Source organism: Xiphophorus maculatus, chromosome 12, assembly GCF_002775205.1.
Source record: "Xiphophorus maculatus strain JP 163 A chromosome 12, X_maculatus-5.0-male, whole genome shotgun sequence".
In the NCBI taxonomy this organism is placed as follows: domain Eukaryota; kingdom Metazoa; phylum Chordata; class Actinopteri; order Cyprinodontiformes; family Poeciliidae; genus Xiphophorus; species Xiphophorus maculatus.
Genome location: NC_036454.1, coordinates 20188506 through 20213691, shown reverse-complemented (window position 1 = coordinate 20213691; position 25186 = coordinate 20188506). Strand labels below are relative to the sequence as shown.

The window sequence follows — 25186 nt, the reverse complement described above, 5'->3', positions numbered from 1 at the left end:
TGACATATCCAAATGTGCAGTATTACAATCACAAGGAGCCTCTTGGTTGCAATATTTTGTATATTGTTATGTTTCAAGTGCGGTACCATACATGCACCTTGTGTATGCCAGTAATATGCAGCAACTGACCTGCTGGACAGACTTAATGTCGACATTGGATTGATATTTTGGTAACCTCTTATGGACTGGCAACCTCTTCGATGTGTATTTTGTGGATGTATAAGCACTGGTCCCCAGCTCATATAAGTTTTTTCATTTCAAATCGCTAACCAAAATTCTTGAGTCAAATATCAGTAAATGCCTTATTTCTATTTTCAAGGGTTACTATTAGTGCTAGCCTTCCCACTCTTCCTATACGTTGGCACCCAGTTCAGTTTGTGGTCAAAATATCCACTTAGAAATACAACACTCATTTAAGAAGAAGATGATCAATCATTTGAGCTTATTTCGCATAGCATGCTTAATTTTATATGCCAATATATAGTGTGCAAACAGCTAGCAATCCTTTTGCAAACATTGATACTCAATAACTTGTATGCATGTCAAGGAAACACAAAAAGCTATGTTAAATGCTCTGAAAAAAACAAAACATTATTTCAATGAATTTACACTAGATTCAGGTTTTTATCCATGTATGGAATTTACTAACAAAAATATTAAAAAAAAAATGAAAAAGTACTAGGTAGCTGATGTTTCGAAGAAACAGACATAAACTACACAAATCTTCTACCATTTGGATGAAGCTAAGAATTGCATCATAATTATGCAGACGAACCTGTAGTAAGTACGTTTTGTCAGTGAGGATGAAAATCTCTAAAACCTTGTTGAATCTAGGCTAAAATAAAACAATTCTGATGGTAAAAGAGTGGCCTAACCAGGTGGTACTATGTCAATAAAATAATATATAAATTGGTTATTCAGTTGCAGGTTCTATTGTTTGGCATTTAAGTGCGCCCCTTTAAATCTCAGTTTTTAAGATGTAGAGATCCCTAGCTTGGGATGCCTTACTCCTTGAAAATGATGGATATGATGTGAAACAGAGCTCTTTACACAAACATCCCTTAAATAGAAACCACAAAAAAAAAAACCAGGTAAAGGTAAATTGACTATTTACTCAGTCTTAATTCTAAGTGCTATTTTACAGTGTAAAATCAGCTTGGGGTATCTCTGCATCAGTTTAAAACAGTAACGTAGTTCTGTGTCCTGGTAATCTAAAATAACTGGACACACTTGGAGATTTTATTTCTTTTAAATAGCGCATAATACACTGTCTCCTCTGTTGTGTCTAGAAACAACTACAAATCTGTCATGTGTGCTAATGATTTTTTGGTCCTTCCTGACTGAGACGGTCCTACTGAATCATCACGGTCATCTCGCTCACGCCTGTATTAAATGGCACAAATAACACTTTTGATTAAATAGAATACACAATCGCTTATTAAAAATGTCCAAAGATTTCTAACATAGTAAGAGATTGTAGTACCTTAATGAGGTGGGAATACCGTTGTTGACTCGAGTGGCGCTTTTTCACACAGGCAAATCTGAGGACTCCTTCTCACCCAGAGTTTCAGTATGACCTCTACTGCAGTTGAAAATACTTGAGAGGGGAGGTTGAATCCATTGATTTTTCTGACGATGTAGCCTATCTTTGTAGAGATAGAGAGACTAATTTTATTTTGGTAGGAGCCCGTTCATTTCTGTGCACAGCCATCGCAAGAAGGGCTTATGTGCTCCTTGCTACTTGATTTCGGAGTAGGGGTGTTGTGTGTTGCTGAGGTAGAGTCCGTTTTAGCAGCACTTCATCAACATGGTGAGTATGTCAGCAATACTTTCACTTATCTGTCGTGGTACACTGATTGTATATCAAATGGACAGATTTCTATTATATTGAGATATTTGCAGTCGTTTTGCCGTTTCGTTAATGTTAGCTATTCTATTTGTGAAAGAAATGGTGTCATTTTAGCACAGCTTGTTAGCCATAACAGGTGTCTGTATTTGCTGCTTTATCAGTTTGTTTTAGGTATCAATAATTTATACGTTGGTCTGTTATGGCAAAAAAAAACCATTTTTGTTTCAAGGCAGGCTTCGTTTATACTCCTGTGGCGGTGCATTTATTACACTTAAACCAGCATATCAATATGCCTCTTAGCTGGCTAGTTACAGTTAGCTAACATGGAAATAGCTTCCAGTTAAGGAGCCCACGTTAATTGAAAGACATATTTTTAGCCAATGATCAGAATTAGAAAATCAAGATGAGATTATTAATATGGGAAGAACAAAATTAACTTGGTGGTAAACATTTAGCCTGTCACTCAGGTTAAAGCTGTGTAGTGAAGGTTGTGTTGATTCATCTGACCTGCACGGTTTGACCTCAGGACGCCCTCTGGTAGACTGTTAGGATCACTTGACCCACCTAACTGTGGTGTACTTTATTTCTAAACCTGTGACAGATATTTAAATAGAACAACTTACCCAATTTATATTTACCTGCATACAAACATAGTCATTAAAACAAGTATAAATATCATTATTTGGACACTTAAAAAAAAAACTTTTAGTAGTTCTGTGATATAATTTTAATTAAAAGAAAAAAGGAGGTCAAAATTCTTTTATGGCATAAGTGTCAATGAGAGATATGCTATGGGATAGTTGCAAGAAACAAAAGCAACAGTGACTTTTAGACACACTTTCTATTAATCTCAAGTAAAAAAGAAAACTCATTGACTTGACTAATCCAATCATTACCCTTATGTTTGTAATCACAGGGTTAGTACACAGGCTGATTTAGATATTTTTCAAGTCTGAATAAGCATGGGAAAAAGAGTTTAAACTAACCCATTGACTAAATATAGTATACAATAATCCATCAGTTATCCCAATCCTCTTTCTGTCCTTGAGTTTTAAATCCACCCATTCTTTATTTGCTGTTCTTCTCTGTTTTTCTCCTTACAGACATTGATGTTTACAGTTCAGTGTTACTACTGTGAAAATATCTGCTTAAATTCATAGTCAAGTTTTGAGTTACACTTTATTGCTAGATAAGAAAAGAATTGAGAGCCATTAAAGTGTGAGTCTAGAAGAAGTATGGAATTTGAAATGGGAAAATTTGTAAAAACTCTGTTATCAACAATTGTCTTTTATGCTCCAATAATTACTACAATCTGTAAGTATTTATAAGTTCCTAAATATATTAAACACTCATTTATCAGGTAGCAACAAATAATGCTTTTGTCATATTGTACTTAATGGTATAATTATTCAAAACCTTTTAGTCAAACGTTGCATTTAACAGTTTAAATTTGATGACAAAAGGCTTGCATGTGCACATTTGCCATTATGTTTAATTATATATTATTTTAATAATATAGATATACTGTTTATCTTTATTATATTTTTTGACTAATGTATCCACAATTTTTTGCATTTAATTCCAAAATGCCTTCACTAACTCTCTATACATTTAAATATATGAACGCTTATTGGTATAAAACTTCATCTCCTATGGATCAGCTTAAAATAATAATAATAAAAAGCCTGTATTATTTAATCAATCAAATTATTGTCTAAATGATTTTCCAACATTCCTTCAGTGGAAGAGGCAGTAGATGGACATGTCTAACTTCATTCATTAGGGTCAGTTGCTCATCGTTATGTCGGACCTCTGTGTTGAACTAATAAACAAATCATCGTCAAACGTCAGGGTTTCTCCCAGTGTATTATAAGCCTGGTGGGCCACCAGACTTTACTTGTACCCCCACCAGGCTTAACATTGCTTAACCTTTTTAAAATGTTTGCATTTTTTAAGACTTTATAGTTGGTGTTTTGGTATTAATCTTCAATATTTCAATAACACATAATTATCAAATGATATTTTCAGATTTCCTGCCAACTTTTTAAAAAATTGAACTTAAAAACACAACAGGCTGCTGGATGAATAACTGCCCTGGTACCCAACCTCTGGGCTTGGCAAGTTTTCTGGGGGAAACCTTGAGCTTGTACTCCACACTTGAGAAAACTTTGTTCTTTATATGCCTTGCAGTACAGATGCAGCACATGTATCACATGGGAAAGTCATTGTTACAGACCAATATGCAATTCTATGTAAATAATCACTGATTTGTGTTGCAAATGTTACTGTGATGTAAAGATTTAGATTGTAGAGTTTGTGTAAAACTTTGAAGTTTTAATATGACAGCAATCTGATTTGCTCTTGAGCTTTGTTCAAGCTAATTGTTAGTTTCAAAACTAATCTGTGTTTTAACAAACTGAATGCAAGGAGACCCATCTGCTGCAGGTATGATTTTGATTCCTCATATTCTTTAAAGAGAATCCCTAATGGAAAAAAAAAAAAATTAAAATGTAAACAATGTAACTCCATCTGAAAACATGGGTCAACCTAAGTTAGAATGGTTTCAATTTTAGTTTTTTGTATTTTGTATAGTTTCTATAGTTTCTTACAAACATCCATTTAAGACATTGCAATCAATTTTCTTCAACCTTTTTATGCTAATACCCATAACTGAAATTGAGTGCAGCCAGTTATCCTCAGAAGTACAGTAAAAGTGTATGAATGTGTTTGCATGGCACTGTGCATTGCAAACATTTGAATACAGACATCAGTTAGCTATAGTAAAGGTCTCCACTATTTAAAAAAATGTAAGTATGTGAATAGATGTGGGGTAAATATAATATAATTTGTCACAGAATTTGACAAGAGTCTGGGCAACAGCGGTTAGTGGTTTCCTTTTTTTTTGCCTTGATATGTGGTGATCATCTGTAAACCCAGGAGAAGTGGAGCTGAATGATGCTGGACAGCTGTCGGTCAATACATGTTTTACAGCTTACAAAGTTAGTTTCATCCAGCACTTATAGATGGTGGTTATCACTGCAGCTCCAGCAACCCCACCCCCTACAGATTTCATTTGGTTGTCGTGTGGAGGGGGTCAAGCGGACTGGGCAAGATAAGGGAGTACATGCTGGGTCAATTTCCCCTAGGCCTGAGATCCTGGCAGGTCCCACAGAGAATGGTCAGCATTCGCCTGAGGAAGACTGTTTGCTTTTGACCTATATAGCATGACCATTACTCTGATGAAGAAATGTCCCAACTCAGACAGGTTGTGTTTGGTCACACGTCAAGTATGAGTGAGTATAACTGCAACATAAATTGCTCCCACCCTCTCCTGCTGTATGTCTGGAGATGTATTGACTCCATGTTTTGGAGTTCACCCCTTGCTGGGCAACACTGTGGCTCCTTGTGACCATTACAAAATTTAGTTGAGTGAATATCTCACACTTTTATATCCTCAGTATATTTCTAACTTTCTATGTCACACTGGTATTGTTCTAAATTATTACTCAGATTATTCACTATATCCATTATGTTTGTTATTCACTCCTACCTTAGTAGCTAATAAGTAATGATGTGTTTGGGTTTTCAGATCACTGGAAACAAAGAACTCAGCATATTTCTTTTACTGTATGTAGTTCTGTCGTAAACAAATATTTTAGTAGTCAAGTAATCTATCTATTATTCTTATGATTATTCGAGTAATCGGATAAAAAAAAGATAAAATAAAACACTGGTAAATCTAACATAAGAGCAGTATTACTATCGCATATCAACATCAGTCCAATTTTTCACATTTGAGCTTCCCTAACAATAACTTTTCTATAGTTTAGAAAATTGACCTGTAACAATAGCAGCTCGCTTTCTAAGCTAACCTGAAGAAAAGTAATACAAGAATCTGAAATTATATTCTATGTAATAATACAGAGGCAGGCTCACAAATACGCTTATAAAAAATGTCTATGCTCCAGCTTTTCGTTTCTGTATTCATCTTCAGTCAATTTAATAAATGAACTCTCACCTTGCCCAGATATTTATAGCTTTTGTGTTCATGTTAGCGATGGGATTTGACACCTTCGTTCGTCACACACAGAAACACATCTACCAGCTATGTACCGTCACAATGCACTCCGCCACACATTTGTTGAGACCTGGATGATATGAAATAAATTTTCCGGTTCGTCCGTAAAGCTACACTTAGTTAATCATCTAATGCACAGCCGCCCACCGTCTTCAGTCTATCCGCTCACCTGTATAAATACACCTTCAGCGCTCTTACCCGCCGTTCGCTCTGAACACTGGCCACCAGGCAGCAGCTCCGGGAGGAGAAAAGCTGCTGTACTCCAGGCATCGCGCCAGTCATTTTAAGGATACTTATTGATCCCCCGAAAAACGACAAAGACCCAGACATTATCACCGATCAATAAAATCCCCACGGCCGAACTTGAAAACTGGACGTTATGCTGCTAACACTTAGCTTTCGTCAACAACTTAGGCGGAAGTGAGAGCGCTGCGCGACGCAAATCATAACCTGGCCGGAATAGGTGTATTGAATAATAAAATATAACTTAACAAAGCTTCGAGGCAGATAAATTTTCCTCGAGGAATTTTAATAATGGAGGTACTCGCATCACTCAAGGAAACATTTCAGCCCTAACTGTATGTTGATATTCTGATAAAGGTCTACCTGGCTACCTAGTGCAGTAAATGAAGCATAAATACAGAAAAAGTATCAAGGATCCTTAATGTCACCACTGAGCTAGAGATTCAAAAAAAGTCCTATTCTGAAAGCCAGCTTTGTAGTTAATACTACAGAGGATATCTGAATTATTTGAAAGGAATTTATTTACTTAAAATTACAGAGAGTGTGGTCATGATGTGAAGAAAACGCTGAAGCAACAGGATTTTTCAGATAATGGGTTTCTAAGCGTAGTTTAACTGGCTCTAGTTCAAGCACTGCAGCTGTAGGACACCCTCTTGAAAAGGAAAACATTTTATCATAGATTAATTGGTCTTTTTGCTGAAGTGTGTGCAGGAAAAGATATAAATGATTCCTACCGATTGCCAAAGAGAAACCCACCAACAGATCTGAGCCAATAGGGGCTGGATAAAAGCACAGCTTGATGGGAATGATTCTGGCCTCTTAAACCTAAGTGAATATTGATCTGAGGGTTCTGGTTTGAAATTGAGCCCCTTTTGTTGCTAAATCTTTGGATAACAACCATAAAAGCTGTGTCTGGCCAAGAGACATTTTGAAACATGTGCCACACAGTAGTTTGATGGAAAAATTAGTGAGACTTAAATTTTCTGAAAATGCAACACTTGTGTATTATGAAACGTGAAGCTGCTTTGATGCTATCGTAAACCATGTTTGAAGGATCTTCTTTTGTCTTTCTGTCATCTTTGTTATTCTGTTTTGTGAAATTTGGTTTTGTTAGTTTAGATTGTTGCCTTTTGGAAAGTTTTATTGGCATGGTTTTGTTAACAGTTACTGTTTCAGGTCTTGACGTTTTTCTTCTATAAGCTCAGTAAGTTTAAGCTTGACAAAGAAGCAAAATCATGCATTTAGATGCATTATTACCAGGTGTGTGACATTTCTGGGCATATAATAATCGGCATAATGATAAAAAATAATGCTGCACTTGAGCATCTAAATTGGTGTGGTATTTAAGATACCAGCAGTTACTCCTGACAAGCATCTCCACGGCCTCATACAAGTAAATGTATTAAAGAATAAATGTTTTTGTTATAGAAAAGCAGAATAATCTCCACTTGCTCCTTTGTTTTAGTCTCTGCATGATTTTGGATTTGAAAATGAACTGAAGCTAGGTCATTTTAGTCCCATTTGCAGAAAACTGTAGACCTGAGGTTTGCTGTTGTTTAGGACACTGAAACATATTCTCAAATATTTTCAACTTTCTGTCCAGACCTGTCACTTTAATTCGCTAGCTCAATAAAGAGAAGAACGGGAAATGTTACATCAACACTGGTGTCTTAAAAAAACTGACAAATTAGCAAGAATTTCTGTGACACAAGATTTCATGATATTAAAACTCCACTATATTTCTCGTCGAAGTGATGACTGCCTTGTGAAGTTGCTGTCAGCAGAAAGTAGGTACCTGCTAATTTTATCCGCTGTAGATACAGCGCAACAACCGGTGTCTGTACTTGTGAGTTGTATTTTGAAGTAAAAAAGGAAATAGTTCTTAATTTGGCCTGTTATGTTGATGGTGGTTGAACAGAAACTGCTCACGGCAGTCATGTACTCTGAAAACACTGAAGAAGTCCCTCTCTTAGTAAATTTACCAAAAATGGTAAATTTTTGTAAAATGTAGCATTTTACAAAAATTTTCATTATCTACAGCTCAACATTTGAAATCATTTGATCAAATCTTATCTGGATTCTTCTACATTGAAGGCAGATTCAATAACACTCTTTAAATACATTGTAAATTAGTCTGTTGGGTGAAAATTGAGAAAAAAGTCAGACCTCTCGACCAATTTTGTCGTTTTTTTATTGTTTTGGTTTTAGTTTTGTGGTTGTTGTTTTTAAGCCCTTTGTGTGTTAAGTGTATTTTTGAGAATAACAACACCAAAAGAGTTGAAGAACTTTTAAAAGTTGTGAATTTTTCTTTAGAGGATAGTTCACGTTTGTTGTTACCATTTTAATTAATAATAACTAAGTGTATTTACTGTCTTTTCTCACAGGCTTTGATTGGTGTGCAGCTGGTGGTTACCATGGTAATGGCCAGTGTAATTCAGAAAATCTTACCTCATTATTCCTTCGCAAGATGGCTCCTGTGCAGTGGCAGGTAATATATTATTGTTTATACCAGGCCTGATCCATTTTATGAGAGTTTACCTCAATTAAAGTTAAACACTTTGTACATTTAAAATTGTTTTAAAAGAATCAACATCCAGACACCACAAATCAAACAGCTTGTGTGTCTCTAGTTTTCCCCTTCATGTCAAAATTGAAAAAAAACATTTATTATTTTATATTATTTGCTGCATGTTTACTTAACTATCACTTGAAATGCACGGCAAGCTATATTATCATGTAATGGTTATCTTACACAAAATATTTAACTACAAAATATCTAAGTACAGACATATGGCCATGATTAAAATCTTCCAGGAAGAAGTAATAAAATGTGTGTGCCTCTCAGTGTTGTGTCCACTAAAAGAAAAACCTCTTCTTGCTCCTATTTGCACCTTGCGGGACATTAATCACTATATATTGATATTGATTTTAATTCTTCCTCAGAACATTGATGGACTGAGAAAGTAATACTATTTAACAAGTTAAATTGTATTGCTGACAGTTTTATGTGTCAATACATAACACAAAAAGATTGGAATTTCTTAAAATCAGCAAATGTCCTTATGAAGTTGGTAAGTCACAATGTTACTGAGGGGTCAGCAGAAGTAAATATTTAGATTTGAGCCCTTTACCATAAACCTTGCATCCTGCACAACAATTACTTATGCCTTGTCTCTATAAACTGTCTGATTTTTTACTTAAGAGCCATTTCAAAATCTTAACGGGGTTCAAATTGTTCTTTTCTGTCTGACTTTCTTCCTTGCTCGGCTATCTTCCTGGATAGTCCAACATGTCGCTTTTACACTTTTATCTACATTAACTTGCTTGATGATAACATTAGCGAGCTGGCTAAGCTTCTGTCAATTTCTTTTACTGTCTGTGGCAGACATGTGACAAAGACAATACTAGAGTGTGTGTCTGGATGGCTTGACAACCAGTTATCTCATGGTATTCTCCTTACTGCCATCATTCAGTAGACCTCATTTAAGCTTGCATAAATGTAAATGTGCTGTGAACATTTTGAACATGACTCACTAAATCTTGACTGGATGGGTAATACAACGTGAACTTTGACAAAACTCAAAAATAGGCCTGTACTTCAGAAATATTTAATTATAGTAATGCACACCGAAGGCTTCTGTTCACCTTCACTGCTCCACAACATGGTGGTCATCGACCCTTCATAGTTAAGTTTGGTTTTTGAGTATCATCCAATACTCCTGAAGAAAAAAAGCCATGTTTCTCTCTTGGAAGGCTTCAGGGTGACATGTACAAAGTGTGTTTATAGTGTGAGTGACATTCAAGAAATTATGCACTGTGTTTTCCTTGATTTGCTGAAACTTACCTGTACAGATTTGACACATGGCCTGACAGAGCTGTGTCTTGGATGCCCATGCATCAATTTGTCAGTCGTCTATCCATCCATTCTTCTGCTTAGCCAATCACTTCTCCCATTCATGACTCAAGTCGTCCATCAGCTCATCAGTCACTTTGTCCATTGATATTGCTGTTCTTGTCCACCTATTTGTTCATCTTTTAATCAGTCCATCCACGTGTCCATTTAGCAGTGCAACCATCCATTCTTGTGTAGTTATTGTGGGGTCCATATGTAAAGACTGAGCACCAAAATTATATGGAAAGTTTGGAAAAGTATGGAAAATCTGAAGCAAAGGACAGTAGGGCCTCTAAACATGGCTAATGAGTGTTACCGAAATGTTTGTCCTCAAAAAGAAATTTCTAAATGAATATTTATTCGAAGTTTAGTTATTGAAGCTAACTGATCATAATGGATAAAATACTCACACATATTTTTTGACATGATAAATAACATTGTTAGAGATATTCTGTAGAAATGGCATTTTTAATGTGAATATCTACAGCTAATAATCTGTTAACAGGAAAATTGAGCAAACCAAATCCTCTTAGAGTCTAAAGTTGTCAGTGGAATTTAAACATAGCTGTGAGGATGGATTTAAAGGGAACTGAATGTGTATAACAGCGGGAGAAATCTACCTCTTATATAAAACAAAATTACCTTTTATACACTCGTACATGGTTACTATTTGAGTCTTTCTATAATAGTTTTCTTAAATCCCAGTTGTACTCCACAGCCATATTTATTTAGTCTTTACACCTCAGCAATCACATAGTTTGAGTAAATTTAGCTTCAGTCTGTTTCTTCTTCACAAAAATATCTGCTTTTGTACCTCTTTACTGCTGTATTCACTGCTTGATGAAATGCTTTTACGTTCTTCACAGTCTGCGGTGGTATCAGCACCCCACGGAAGATGAGTTAAGGAACTTGGCTGGGAAACAAAAGGGACAGAAGAGGAAAGACAGGTAAGACGATTTTTGGGGGAATTTTGGAAGTGTAAAGACACACGGACAGTACAAAGTATTCCTTTTTTTTCTTTGAGAATGCGGATGATTTGGATGGATAAAAAGCAAACTCATGTCAAGAAAAAAAATAGTGATGTTTTGCTTTTAAGGACCGTTTGAAGAAAGTTTTTTTTGTTGTCGTTTTGTGTCTTTACGGCACTTTATTAGAGTTCAAAGCAATTCATCCTGTTTAGATCTAGAAAAGCAGGTCCTTCTTCCGAGGAGGGGATGGGATTGCTACATTTTATGCTATTTTTGAGACATGATGGTTTAAAATACTTTAGTTGCCTAAGAACTGAGCTGTCTTCAAAATGGTCAAATATCAGACTTTTATTCTGGATAATGATTTTCCTTTAAGATTACTTTGCAACTCAGAATATGCTTTGCTTAAAAATGATGCAGACAAAGGTTACCGAACCATATGTCTAACTTGTAACTTTAGCTGTTTTTCTTTGTACTCCCTTGTTGAAGTGTGTATGTAAATAAGGTTCATCTTCAAGTTAATCCTTACCATACCACATGTTATATCTGAACTTGAGTCGTTTCTGTCGTCTTTTCTCTGACCCTGAGTGAGTCAGGTCAGGTCTCTCTGGCACCACATGCTCAATAATTCCCTAAAGAAAAAAAACGGACCACTGTCCTTTTCAACTCATTCCATGCAACTCCATCCTCTTTGTTAACAGAGTGACTCCCTCAGTCAGAGGTGGAGTTAATCCTCATCTTTTCTGTCAGGTGTCTCATAGATGAAATCTGTCCCAGGCATGTTTGGCGCTAGAGTCTTACGGTGGTATTGTATTTCTGAATCCAGGACATAAACAGCAGGTCTCTATTCTCCAGCTGTTAGTGTTTCCCTCCCCTTGTTAACATAAGAGAGGCTGCTAACTATGTTCTATTTTTTAATGGCCATGCTAGGTTAGAAAATGTTTCTTTTTAATTCATAAAAACATTTCTCTCAATCAGATAATGCTAAGGTAATTGAATTCTTATATTTGCACTCAAGGTGGCCATGTTCTACCACAATGTGTGGTTCTGAATATCTGTATATCTTATAAAACTGTATCTCTTTTTCCCTGAGCTTTGGTGTTTTGTTCCCTTATTTCTTTCTAGAAAGTACAATGGTCACATAGACAATAAACCGCTAACTGTTCCAAAGGACATAGACCTGCAGCTGGAGACAAAATGCATCACAGAAGTCGACACGTTAGGTACTTTTCCAAATATTTCTAAGTCCAAGAGATATTCAAGCTGAGTTCTTTCTAAAAATGTCTTTAAAGTTTCTACTAATTCTATTAATAATCAAAACTTTTAAATGTCTTCTTTTCCCCCTCAGCATTGTACTACTTCCCTGAGTTCCAGTGGCTGGTGGATTTCACAGTAGCAGCTACTGCAGTGTATCTGATCACAGAGCTTTACTACAGCGTTGCTCAGCCCTCAGGAGAGATGAACATCAGTGTGGTCTGGTGCCTACTTGTACTTGCCTTTGTCATGTATCCTTACATCATGCTCTCAGTTCTGCTCCTCATTTTTAATTGGAAATTCATGTGAACAAGTGCCAATAGATATCCTGCTAAAATCCAGTTTAGTCCTACACTAAACACCACAAATACAATAAAGTAATATGTCACATCATTGACCTTACCTTTCTCCTACTTTTCTGTTATGTTGAAAGATTGTAAAATAACACAGATCAATCGTTCCAGTTCTGTTGACCAGTTGGTGTCACTTTCAGCCTGTGTCGCAGATTGAAGGGCCCCATTTTCACAACCCAGTTGACTGATTTAGCGGGACCGCGAGGTGTGTTGGTGCCTATCTACAGCCATTGCTGTTTCCAGATGCTCTTCTCCTTGACCAAATGTCACATAGAAAAATATACAAATGCACACCACAGTTTCTTCTTTTTTGCTTTGGCCTATGATGCACAATTCCAAAGTAACATATTGAAGTTTATAATTTTGAGACAGAATATTTAAGGTGTGTGAATACATTTGCAAGGCTTTATAATACCATATAACTGTGGCATTTTTTTAAACTGGACTTGTAAGTTAAAAAATAACACTTATTTAGGTACTTGTGTTTCATTTCCTTGACTCTTTCTTCATAGTAAAATCCTTTTTTCCCTCACGGCCCACTACTTCAAGCTGGAGGAAGGAGGCGAACGATCCCTCTGCATTACATTTGCTTTCTTTTTTTTTGTCAAAGCTATGATCATTCTCATTGTTACTGAAAATTACCTGGAATTTGGTCTGGAGACAGGTCAGTCCACCACTATTGCTCTTACAAATCACTTTGACAACTTTTTAGCACTTGTTGTGGCAAGTCACTGTTTCTTCACTCTTAGGTTTTGCAAACTTTTCTGACAGTGCTCAACAGTTTCTGGAGCATCAGGGCTTAGAGTCACAGTAAGTACATTAATTATTTGTATGCTTACAGTTGTGATTAAAGGGGTTTTTAATCAAAAACAAGTATAACATTATAGTAGAATTTGCTGTATTTGTGCCACATCATGGTAAAAACAAAAACCTTACTGCTGTTTGACTGCTCCCCTAAAATTACATAGAGGATTTAACTCCTAAATCCATTTTGATGGTCCATTGAAACATGGGCTCTCCTCAGTCTCTTGAAATATGCCATGGTGTCTTGGCAATAATTCAACAGAACTATGTTTATACTTAGCTCCTCTGACTCTTTTTGAATGTACAGAGGATGATATGCACATTGGTTCCAATGTCATTAATGAGGAGTGAGTTGATGTTTGTACTGAAGGCTTTTATATTTATAAAGCAGTATAAGAAATGTGCTGAAAAGCTATGACTTTGTTGCTTGATTTTTTATTTATTTATTTTTTAATTTATAATTTATATATATATATTTTTTTACTGTGATATCTTTGGACTCTAGCTGTGGTTCTGAAACATATAAAACAATTGGTATGGGTTTTTTTTTTTAACAATTTTGGACAAATATTCTTTAACCACATTTTCCAAAAAGAGATGATCTTGGAAAAAGAAGATAAAAAGAGATAAAATGCAGCTGTATCATAATAGTTTTTTGTTTTGTTGTTTTTTTTGTCAGACAGTAAATATTATGTTTTCTGTTCAGCAAGTTTGTATTCGGCAGGTGTTCAGGGTTTGGTTCAATGTCAGCATCCCCATCCCGAAGCATTTAAAAATGCTTATACATCTATCTCTCTGCACACCTGTAATATTGTCGACCAAGCAATCTGATTCAGCATTTCTTATCTGGTTCTATGTCGGACTTGAAATTAATTTTAAACAAGCCGTGTACACATGGTTTTGAACTGGTTCCACCTACATTTTGTACTACTTTCACATTAACTTCAGAATCTGGAGTTTGGAATTGTTGCCAGGTATTTAACTTATGGATAAGGCTGTCCTTGGCAGCTGCGTTTGTATAAAGCTGCTCTCTAATCAATCCTCTCCTCATAGCCATGTTGCTGTTTGTTGAAATTGCGGTCATTTGGAAGATGACCTCTTTGAATTGTGACTTCCTTTCATTTGCATTTGTGTCATTTTTCTTTCACAGGGGCCCCATATCTAAGCTCACCTTCAAGCTGATCCTGGCCCTGCTCTGCTCTCTGATTGGAGCATTTCTAACGTTCCCTGGCCTACGATTGGCCCAAATGCACCTAGATGCACTTAACCTAACCACAGCAAAATTTACACAGTGAGTGTCTTGCAATATTGTACCTCTCTGCATTTGGAGACATTATTTTTAGTATTCCTTCTTTAACATTCAGTTACTCTTCATAGACAATTTTAATACCCTACTTATCCATTCTTTATTCACTTGATAAAAAAAAGTTATATTAAATTTTAAAAACCTACAAGTATTTATTTTATATTAATATATGTATATATACAGTGATTGGATCTGCACTATTTGTGACCTGAATGACACGTCTGTTGAGCCTCCAAAGCACAAACAGTGAAACACTGAGGAGGTAATGAACTAATAGAAGTCTAAACTTGCCACAGTAAAATGTGAGCCTGGATATCAGAAGCCTCCAAACACCGGGTGAAATTCTCTGTGGTGCATTGACCCACTTAAACTTTGTGGCGAATGAAATCAAACAGCAGGAAGATTAGACGGTGAGCCCATGCTGTGCCAGTATTTCTTCTCCTTTTTTTTCTTTTTTGTTACTGTGTTTTGTCTCGAATTAGGCAAATCTAAAGTGAACTGAAATGCAAGTTTTACACGTGATGCTCACCACATTTTGGTTAGTTGTAGGTCTAGGAGGCAGGTGCCCTAGCTCTTAATAAAAGTGTTTCTTTCCACCGTTAAAGTTAAAATAAAGAGCAAAGTAATGTATCATGTCTAGTATTTTTGGATTTAAAATGAATAAAATTTATTAATTAAGCACTACCACCTGTTTAGCTGTGGAACTTATTTGGTTGAAAAAAATAACATGAAGGGCACAAATAAGCAAAAAATAATAATTCTTGCTGATGTTGGTGTAAGCTTTTTAGGCTAGTCTTGTTTTTTTCTTAGACCTTAAACACATCCTGTTCAGACTGGTCACCCATTCAGTCCCCAGGATCAAATGATTATATTTTGAACAGTCAAGCAGAAAGGTCTTATATTGTTCTGGATATGTGCGATACAAGAGATCACTCTGTGACTGAAATGAAGATATCTTCAGTTTGGTCATTTTTCTGTATAAGAACTCGCTGGGTGGCATGTCTCTGGCCATGATAGGAGGTGCTGAGCAGAAAGCACATTGCATTCACATAATCCACTTTGGCATAGTAGCATTTCCAAAATGGCTTCCTCTTCCATTTCCCTTCGTAAGTGCCATAAGCTTACCTTGTCCAGCCCTGTAACTAGAGGGGATTATTTCCAGTGCCCTCAAAGTTTTTTGCCATGGTAATATTATCACCTCTTTCAGGGAAGGTTGCATTTCTAAGGTCCATCCTTGTTAACTTCACATCAGGGTTAAAAATGTATAACTTCAGGTTAGCTTAAGTGAAAATAATAAGAAAATGTTGGAGTAAAGCTTACTGATACTGAGTTATCTCTGCTTCTATTCTAAATTGTTTCACAGAACTCTGCTTTATATCAACTTCCTCTCCCCCCTCATCATGGTCCTGCTGTGGGTGAAGCCTATTACCAAGGACTACATATTGAATCCCACTCTTGGGAAAGAGAGCGTGCCTTTGTAAGTAAAAGTTTTGTGTATACCATGCTATACTATATGCTCTAGCATTTTTTTCCTCATAAATAAATTATGAACTGTGTGGTGCATTGACATATTGGAAAATGTGAAATTCTCGTGTAGTAAAATACGTGTTTGCTCATAAGAAAGAAGTTTGTAGTTATCTTTCAATGTAAACTTAAGATGCTTTAGTTAATCAATATTTTATTTAATCAACATCTGGTTTGTGATGATAAAAGTAGAAAAAATGTCCTTATTTCTCTGGAAAAAAAGCACAAATACATAGACCAAGTAGCTCTATCACCATATGCTAATTTATTAAAAGTGGTGGCTGTTTATATATTGTTGAAAAAGCAACATCAGACATAAAAGATGTTGTGAACTTGCTGTCTTTTTGTCATCTTTCCACTTTTTGTGTTAGTCCAATAACCAGCATTTGGATTGTCATCATAACCGTTCCACAGCAGCACCATGCTGTGTCAGCAGTAGCCCAGTGGTAGAGAGTCTAATGCAATAGAAGAACGGTATAATTCTACAGTAAGAAAGGTTACAGGTAGATCATTTTGTCCATCAGTTCTCATAGAAACCAGTTTAACATTTTTTTTCATAGTTATATTTTTTAAGTCTTTTTGTACTTTTTTTGCTAATTTTTAAAACTTTATTAAACTACAACATGAGGACATGGATGCTTATCAAGCCAAACGATAAAACCATAGTAATGTTTAAAGACCTATTTTTAAGCTTCAACTATGTCTTTGTTTGGCATTATTGCACAAATCTCTCCACAATGATTTCCTCACTCTGCAAATGAGCTACTTTAATTTACATTTTTTTACTAATCCGCTACTTATAAGTCAAACAAGCAGGCTGGAAAAACCTCTTGCCTTTGTGTTTTAAAGAAAATAAATATAACCAAAGTAAACAACTTAAAAGTTTACAACAGTGGGATAAAGGAAGCGCTGTGTTTAGTTCATAGAAGAAGTGACAGCAACATATACATTGTCTTCACCACAAAAAGAAAGTTTTTTTTTTTTTACTTCTCTCTCATCATTAATTCTAAGATGTTATCCTCTACTTGTTGTTTGAAGTCTGTCGTGTATCTAACTTTCTTCTGCCTTTGACATGGGCCTTTATGCGCATCAAGGTCAAACCTGATTAAGTTTAATTTCATGTTACACTACCCCCTTTTCACCTTTTTATACCTCAATTTCACCCTCTCTTGCCTTTTCTTCTGAGCTGTTTGTGGCTCTTTTTCCTCCCCTTGTCATTTCTTTCTGTCTCTGTGCCTCTGCTTACCACCCAGATGATGCTTTCACGATGTGTTAAGTTTGTGGAGCAGAAAAAAACTGCCTTTTTTTTCCCCTGTTTCTCTGCCTTTATTTCCGCCTTCCCATTAATGCCAGGATGAGCGAGCAGACGTATGATTCGTTGCGGTTATGGGTTATTATACTGATGTGTGTGCTCCGGCTCGTCATGATGAGACATCACCTGCAGGCCTACCTCAACCTGGCACAGAAAGGTGTGGACCAGATGAGGAAGGAAGCAGGACGGATAAGTACAGTTGACCTGCAGAAGATGGTAACTACTTTGTTCATAGTTTTGTGCTTCTTTTAAACTACAACACTGCAGCTATTTCTTTTATAGGATACTCTAAACTTGGCGCCTTGTTTAGTATTAAATATTGAATAGCAGCTATGTCTTCTAGAGTTATAGTTTTAGTTTAGAATAGTTTTGAAAATGTAGATAATTGAATGGTTGTGTCATGTATTCTGTGATCTTTTCAATTTAAACCTACAAATATTGTGCTTTTTCCTTTATAACTATAGATGTAAAAATGCTACCACTCTAAATTCCACCATTTTACATTGAGGTGTGAGATGTGTTGGTTAATGTGTACTGTCCTCAAATTATTTTTTTTATTTTTCTTACGTTACAGTTTTAGCAACTAACCAATCAGATTATTTTTCGTTGCCATTGTTCTAACTTATTTTTTAGTTTTTATTTTAAAATAGTTTTAAATACTGAGGAAACTTAAGAGAATTCCCTGTTAACTAAAATGGTATAATTTTCAGTTTGATTGGCCCTGACTGAGAACCGGCCATTCAGAAATTCAAAAAGTCAGCCAATGACGATGTTGGATTCACGTATTGAATGTTTGGAAATGTTTTGTCTTGCAACAGTTTTTTATTTTAAAAAAATCTGAAACATTCTGAACTAATGCCGTTCTTCCTTGTCTAGATTGCACGTGTTTTTTACTACTTGTGCGTAATCGCACTACAGTATGCGGCACCACTGGTGATGTTGCTACATACAACTTTGCTGCTAAAAACTTTAGGTGAGTCACTCCATAGTATTTTATTTTTGTGTTGAATAGTCTTTGCTTTCTATAACATCAATCCATTCTTTTCCCTTTTTTTTTCTTCACTTGCAATAGGTGGTCACTCCTGGTGGGTCTATCCTGAAGAAGACTTGCCTTGCCTCCATGAGATAAACTCTGATTCTGTTATCGGAACAGAACAAATAGCACCTCTAAAACCAGATACAGTGGTGGAAACCGGAGCCCGGGCATCTGTGGCCCAACTCTCAATGGCTCTTGGGGGCTTACGGACTGTTTTTAGCCCCTTACTTTTCAGGGGCCTGTTCTCCTTCTTCGCCTGGTGGATTGCTGCCTGTCTGTTCTCCACCTCTCTTTTTGGCCTCTTCTACCATCAGTATCTCATGGCGGCATAGCATCAGCAGCAATCCCAAAATGTGGCATTTAAACCTCTACTTTTCTGGACATGGTCAGAAAAGGACTTATTGGGGTCTTACAGAAGCCCACTCATGACTCTGCTCCACAACTCTTCCTCCTTCACCTCCATGTTTCTGACCGCCTCAGAACAACTGATCATATCATCAGAGCTCTTGGTTTTGCTCCCAGTGCTTCCTCCACAGATGACTGTGAACTCTTATTTGATTTAACTTGCATAGAAGTAATGTTTTTTATTCATTCGAGCAGCAAAAGCGCGTAAGTCTTTACAAGGCTCACCATTAAACACTGAGAGGTAAATAAATCAGTGTCATCGGTGAAGTGACATAAAAACTTTACAGACAGATTTATTAATTTTACACAATAAAATAATCAGAGATTCTGATTGTTATTAGTAAATGGAAAAATAGCTTTCGTGCAATTCTGCTTTTCTCCATAGAAACTGATGACTAAAGCCATTTAGTGACTGCAGTCTACATGCCGTTTTTCGGTAATCTCAAACATTCTCAGATATCTTTAACTATAAAATGCAGCTCCTTTAATGCTTTTCAACAAGTCAATTAGAGTACTAATTTTAAAATGTTATAATTTTCGTTAAATTATCTCTGATTTCAATGATCGCCAGGTCATTCTTTTTATCGTAGCACATTTTATTGATTTTACTGGTATGAAAGTAAAATCGCTACAATTTTACTGATTTAGCTTGAAAATTTTGAAAAAAACGCACAATCTATTTAAAATCTGTAACCTGACGCTCCTCCTCTAAGATATTAAAACACATTGATTAGAGTAATTTCAAAATTACTTATCATTTTTCTTCAATGTTATTTTGATGTGTAAATTAATTAAAAAGTACAATATAAACACCCACTAAATTTAGCAGTTATCAAGTGCTAAATGTAAGACTATTATCTAGTTTGACACTCAGCTCTTCAAGAATAACAATGGGAGTCAAATTTTTTGACAAATATAATTGACATTAGCTGATTGTTTTGAAGCTATCTGTTTAGATCTTAGTGGGCTGGCCAACAGAAGTACCACTTATATGAAATCCACAATAATGTTTAGAGAAAAGTGTTAATTAAAAAGACAGGTGAGTGGTCCTCTTTTATTTTCCACTCACTGTAATTTTTGTCCAGAGTTGAATTTTAAATATTCTTGTCGAAGGAAATGTGAATCTCCCACATAAATACCCATTGACGGATTGGAAAGGAGCTACATTTAAATCACAGAATATCTGGATCATTCTAATCAGACTGTGGTTTCTTTTCCTTATCATTTTTGTGTTTTCTGTTTGTTTGGGAACTGATTTCTACCACGTTTTGTTCACTGGTTAGTTGCGTCTTGCTTTGGTACAGGTCATTTCTCCTCTACACCGGGTCTTATTAGGTTTGGTCTTTTTGTTCCCAACCTTTTTTGGATAATGAAATTGGTTGTCTACCTCGGGATGTTTTGTAAACACCATGTGTCAGTTTGTGTTCACTTTGGGGACATTTTATACCTGCTTTGACAACCAGCTGTTTTAAATAAGTGTACTATAATCTACTCGCAGACTACTGTAAGAAAATGCGTTATGACTGTAAAGGCTATTAATTAGCCTTCTGCTGGAGGTTGCTCATAGTTTTGGTTTAATCAAGGGGTCATAAAGTGTTAAATTTTATAAGACTGAAATGACCCAAACAGGGATCTGAACCACAATCTTAGGAAAATGGGTTTTATTTGAATTATATTTGTTTGGCATTTATTTTTCTTTACAATGATACAGATAATTAAGGTTGGGACCAAAAAGAAACAGAATGGGGTTATGAGTTGTTCTTCACTCCTTAAGTCTCTTAAAATTGTGTGTTGTTAAACAAATTAACCTGTTTTATTATTATTATTATTATTATTTTGTACCTGAAATGTCTTACACAGTCTTGAAACATTGTATTAAGGACCAGTGAGTTTCTGCTTGGTAGTGCTGTAGTCCAGCTCAGGTTTCTAGAGTTGGAGAGCAAGAGATGGACTCGCAGAAGAGATGAGATCGTTTCTCCTCAACTTGAAGTTGATGTGCTTAGAGTCATCTGACTGAGCTCTCCATACAGGACAAAGTTGAATTTAAATATGGAAGGATTTCTGGTGTATTTGTCATGTTTATAGTTTGTTACCTTCATGGTTTTACTTGAGTCATTTTAGTGGGCGTGTGAGAGGACTAATGTGTTTTACGGGAGGCCAACGTGTGTGGGGCTCAGTCGGGGCAACAGCTTATGCCCCTGTCTGTCTGCTGGAACGTGTTCACTGCTGATCGTCAGCTGTATACTCATAGGGCATTGTTATGAAGAGAAGTCAGCTGCTTTAAGATGGCATAGTTGTTGTTTTTTTTTATCTCGAACATTTAATTGTGCATTTTTAGATTTTTTTCGTAAAATATACGTTTTTAAAATGGTGCCAAGTAAGGGTCCTAATACCCAACAAGTCTGTGCTTTGTTGCTGAAGGTTTTATTTCTGCTACTTTGTGAAACTGCACTACAACTCTGCGGCCTTCAGTTTTTCTGTAGATCTGACTTGTTACATTGGGAATTAGTGGTTGTGGTTCACACAAGAACCACGTGTTCAGTAAGTCTCTGTGGATTGTTCTACGTCGGTAGGAACATATAAATATGCGCACAAGGAATCATTGTGCTTTTGACTCACTGGCCAACACACTTGCCCAGTGTTATTAGGAATGTAGGGCACATTGTGTCAGGTTAATTTCAAATTATTGTTTTCTTTGGTTCAGCTGTTTATCTTTGGGCTTAACGTGTGATCAAGCTGGCGTTTATGAACTCCAGACATCAGTTTTGATACAGCAACCTATTCCAGCAACACCATATCAAAATTTTTTAAATCCTGATTTTCAGTCTTAGCTTTTGTTTGTATCTGTTTGAAACGATGGGGAATATGCACATAGTGAATGTATCAATCCTGCCTGATTTTTAGATTGCGTTTTAATAAATTGATTTGAGTTGATTTAACCCCCTTCCACCTACTTCACTGCAATTTTCAAATTCATTCCTTGTCAAATGTGTTTAATCTGAATCTCATCCTAATCATATTTGTCGTAATCATTTATATTTTGATTTACTTTTTTATATTTATTTACTTATGCCTGCAAACATTTCTAATTTGAATTGTAAGTCGTTCATTTTGTTGTTGAAGTGCACAATGGCTAAAATCTTTTTTTTTTTTTTTAAATGTGTTTGACAAATCTGTGAGAGATTACCTTTTATTTAATAGCCTGGTCTGGGTAATTGAAAATAATATTTTGGATATTTTCAGAATCCACTGTCCAGATGAACAGATGTTGATATTTTCAGTTTTTTACCACTATTAAGTGTTTATTGCTCATTTTTGGGTTCACAAACTAAAATAACACATGTTGTTCTGTCGTGTATTTATTTCTGCTTTAGATTTTGTCTAAATAAATTATGTTCTTTTCTTTGTCCTTTTATTTTTTTTGTCTTGCACAGCCTAACTGGGGATCATGCATGAGATTATTAGAAACACTGTAGGATGTTTTTTTTCAGGAGGACACTAAAAAAAGGACACTAACCATCATGGAAGTTCGAAATGTGTTGTTTTCCACATTAATCCTGGAATGCAAATGGCCACAGAAATACATGTCTGGATGTTTAATATATACTGTTAATTATTTTGTCTGTAAGACCAGAAACTACAAAAGTAACTGAGCAACAGCATAGGCATCAAAGGACTGACATTAGGTCTTTTTTCTGCCTCTTCACAGAACAGTTTAGTATTCTTCACATTTGTTTAATTTACTAATTAAATATTTGAAGACGCACAAGTGACATGTCATTAACATCTTTGGTAAGGATGGGTAAAAACTAACACATGGGGCGTGCCGTGGTGGCGTAGCGGTTAGCGCGACCTGTATTTGGAGGCCTTGAGTCCTCGACGCGGCCGTCGCAGGTTCGACTCCCGGACCTGACGACATTTTTCGCATGTCTTCCCCCCTCTCCTTCCCCGTTTCCTGTTAGCCTACTATCACATAAGGGACACTAGAGCCCACAAAAAGACCCCCTGGAGGGGTAAATAAAACTAACACATTCATTTGTTAATACTATCCCATCTACAGTATTTTACAGTGGACTTCTGTTCAGTATTTGCTGACTTTTTTTCTGTGGATTTCAACTCCAAACAAACACTAGGGGTTCACTGAAGTAGGTTTTTCTTTTTTAAATGACTTGGTACAAATTTTGGTATGACTGCACACAATTCCAGTTGAAGAAAATTTCCCATTTACAGTTGTGATAGGGTTTTTTTTACATTATTCCTAACAGTTTTTATATACAGTTATGCAGATTTAAGACCCAAAATGTGACTCTTTGTTCAAACTTTCTAATCTTTGTAGAGTTTGCTTTCCTCCTCATTGTGCTTGGTAACAAGATTGTCTGTGCATAAGATTCTCCTACTGCAAAAAAAAAAAAAAGACATTATGTTAAGACTATTTGGTAGTGGTGCCAATTAATGTCCCCAGCACTGTTAGTGTATCGAAGTGCCTTGGAATGCCTTTCCTTTCTCCTATTGCATAAAAATGCAAAGAGACACAGAGGTCCATGCCACATTGCTACTTATCAAACCGGGAAAGACAAGATAACATGCTTTACAAATAAGACAAATTGGTTTTGATCTTTCTAAGTTATTAAACATTTACAATGGAAAGACTACTCGCTTACATCCGTACTAGAGTCAAGAGCAATAATTAAATAGTTTAAAAGACCTGGAACTAACAAACAAGGATGAACAGAAACTTGAGTTTATTATGCCATAAACATAGGATGGTAAAAACAGGAAAAATCTCCAATATTCATTTTCTTTGGATTATTAATTGTTTCGAACAATTTATTTTAAGGCACATCTTGCTCACAAGCAACTTACAAGCAACAAGGAAAGTAGGGGGGCAAGAAAAAAACTCAATTCTGAAAAGATTTTTACTCCTAGTTGAGAATAATAAATATAATGGCACTTAAAAGTCCAGTTTTTAGTACAGAACTCCAAGGTCCTAAACAAAATAATGTTCAGTTAGGAAAATGAAGTGGCTGTTGTGGTTCAGCGTCTTTGTATGTATGAACTGTTCCACATTTTTGTTCAATCTATAATATTGATTTTGGCAGTCAGCAGTCATTGATTTACTTCTCCTTGTTAACCGTCTCCATTCTCCGGGGAAAGGTTTGTGGATTCGGGGATGAAACGACAAACGTTCCCAAAACTCCTCTCAATGTGCGCCATTCTCTGGGAATAACATCGGGGCAGTTAATACAGGCCGAGTGCCATTGTAACTGTGAGCGGGAAAACTGGGCCAATGCATTCATTCATAGGTAGACAGATCAATAAGACAGCCTCCAAAACAAACCACTGGAGAGGCTCCTTTATTCCTCTTGAGTGGGGCCTTTTCACAGAGGGCCCCTCTTCGTAGAGCAGAGACCCCCACCCCTCCGTCGCCACAACACAGCCGAAGAACCGAGAAGCTTCTGAAGGGGTTGACGCTACAAAAGCAGGCTTTCTGTCTAGCACAGAAGGGCTAACCCATCCCGATGTTGATTGTGAGAAGCGGCTGCCATACTTACATGATTGACCTGACCTTCTCCCGTGAATGGCCGAAAAGAGACCACTTTACATTGCTTGACCTCCTGTAACCTAGTTTTAGGTGTTTTTTTTCTCTTCATTGATACCTTCAATTAAATGTGAGTGAAAAGATTTTTAGAAAAAGCTTTTTTTCTTTCATAATAGCACGCCGATTACAGGATGACTGAGATCATAGCACATATCCTATATATAAAACATCCAATCATATTCTTTTCTAAACCATTACAGCAGATCCAAAGGTGGTGCACAACACTGAAGTGTGTTTACAGATGTGAAGTAGGTTTTTTTAAATTAAGTTATTTTAAACTTGCTTTTTAGAACAAATGTAAATTGTAAGTCGCATCAAAATTCCACAATGCCACTTTTTTAATGGGCATAGAAAAATATTTATCATGACGAAGTTTTGATTAGAAGGTCAAACCATTTGCAAATCATTCACACTTTCTCCAAGTAACAAAGAAACCACATTTGGAACAGATTCATGTTAAATAATGAATGACAAACACAAGTGAAAAATCCACAGTGGACATTTCATTTAGTGGTAAAACATAAAAGGTTCAAGGTTTTTATTTGTCACATTCACAAATTTCT

At 36.0% G+C, this 25186-nt stretch overlaps 1 protein-coding gene across 1 annotated transcript; it reads left to right on the top strand.

Annotated features, from left to right (window-relative positions):
• The first annotated feature begins 1567 nt into the window (after nt 1-1567).
• Nucleotides 1568-22431, top strand: tmem161b (transmembrane protein 161B). Its single transcript, XM_014470415.2, has 12 exons — nt 1568-1810; nt 8555-8658; nt 10929-11009; nt 12156-12253; nt 12379-12535; nt 13150-13301; nt 13387-13447; nt 14592-14732; nt 16111-16224; nt 17625-17799; nt 18460-18556; nt 18656-22431. Exons 1-12 carry the CDS (start codon nt 1808-1810, stop codon nt 18949-18951), a joined length of 1479 nt encoding a protein of 492 aa, XP_014325901.2. The 5' UTR covers nt 1568-1807; the 3' UTR covers nt 18952-22431.
• Nucleotides 22432-25186: the final 2755 nt, after the last annotated feature.

What these genes read in the sequence shown, in the direction of transcription:
- tmem161b (XM_014470415.2), top strand. An exon ending in CACAGAAGTCGACACGTTAG is followed by an intron (nt 12,254 to 12,378) that starts GTACTTTTCCAA and finishes TTTCCCCCTCAG; the next exon opens with CATTGTACTACTTCCCTGAG. An exon ending in CAGTTGACCTGCAGAAGATG is followed by an intron (nt 17,800 to 18,459) that starts GTAACTACTTTG and finishes TTCCTTGTCTAG; the next exon opens with ATTGCACGTGTTTTTTACTA.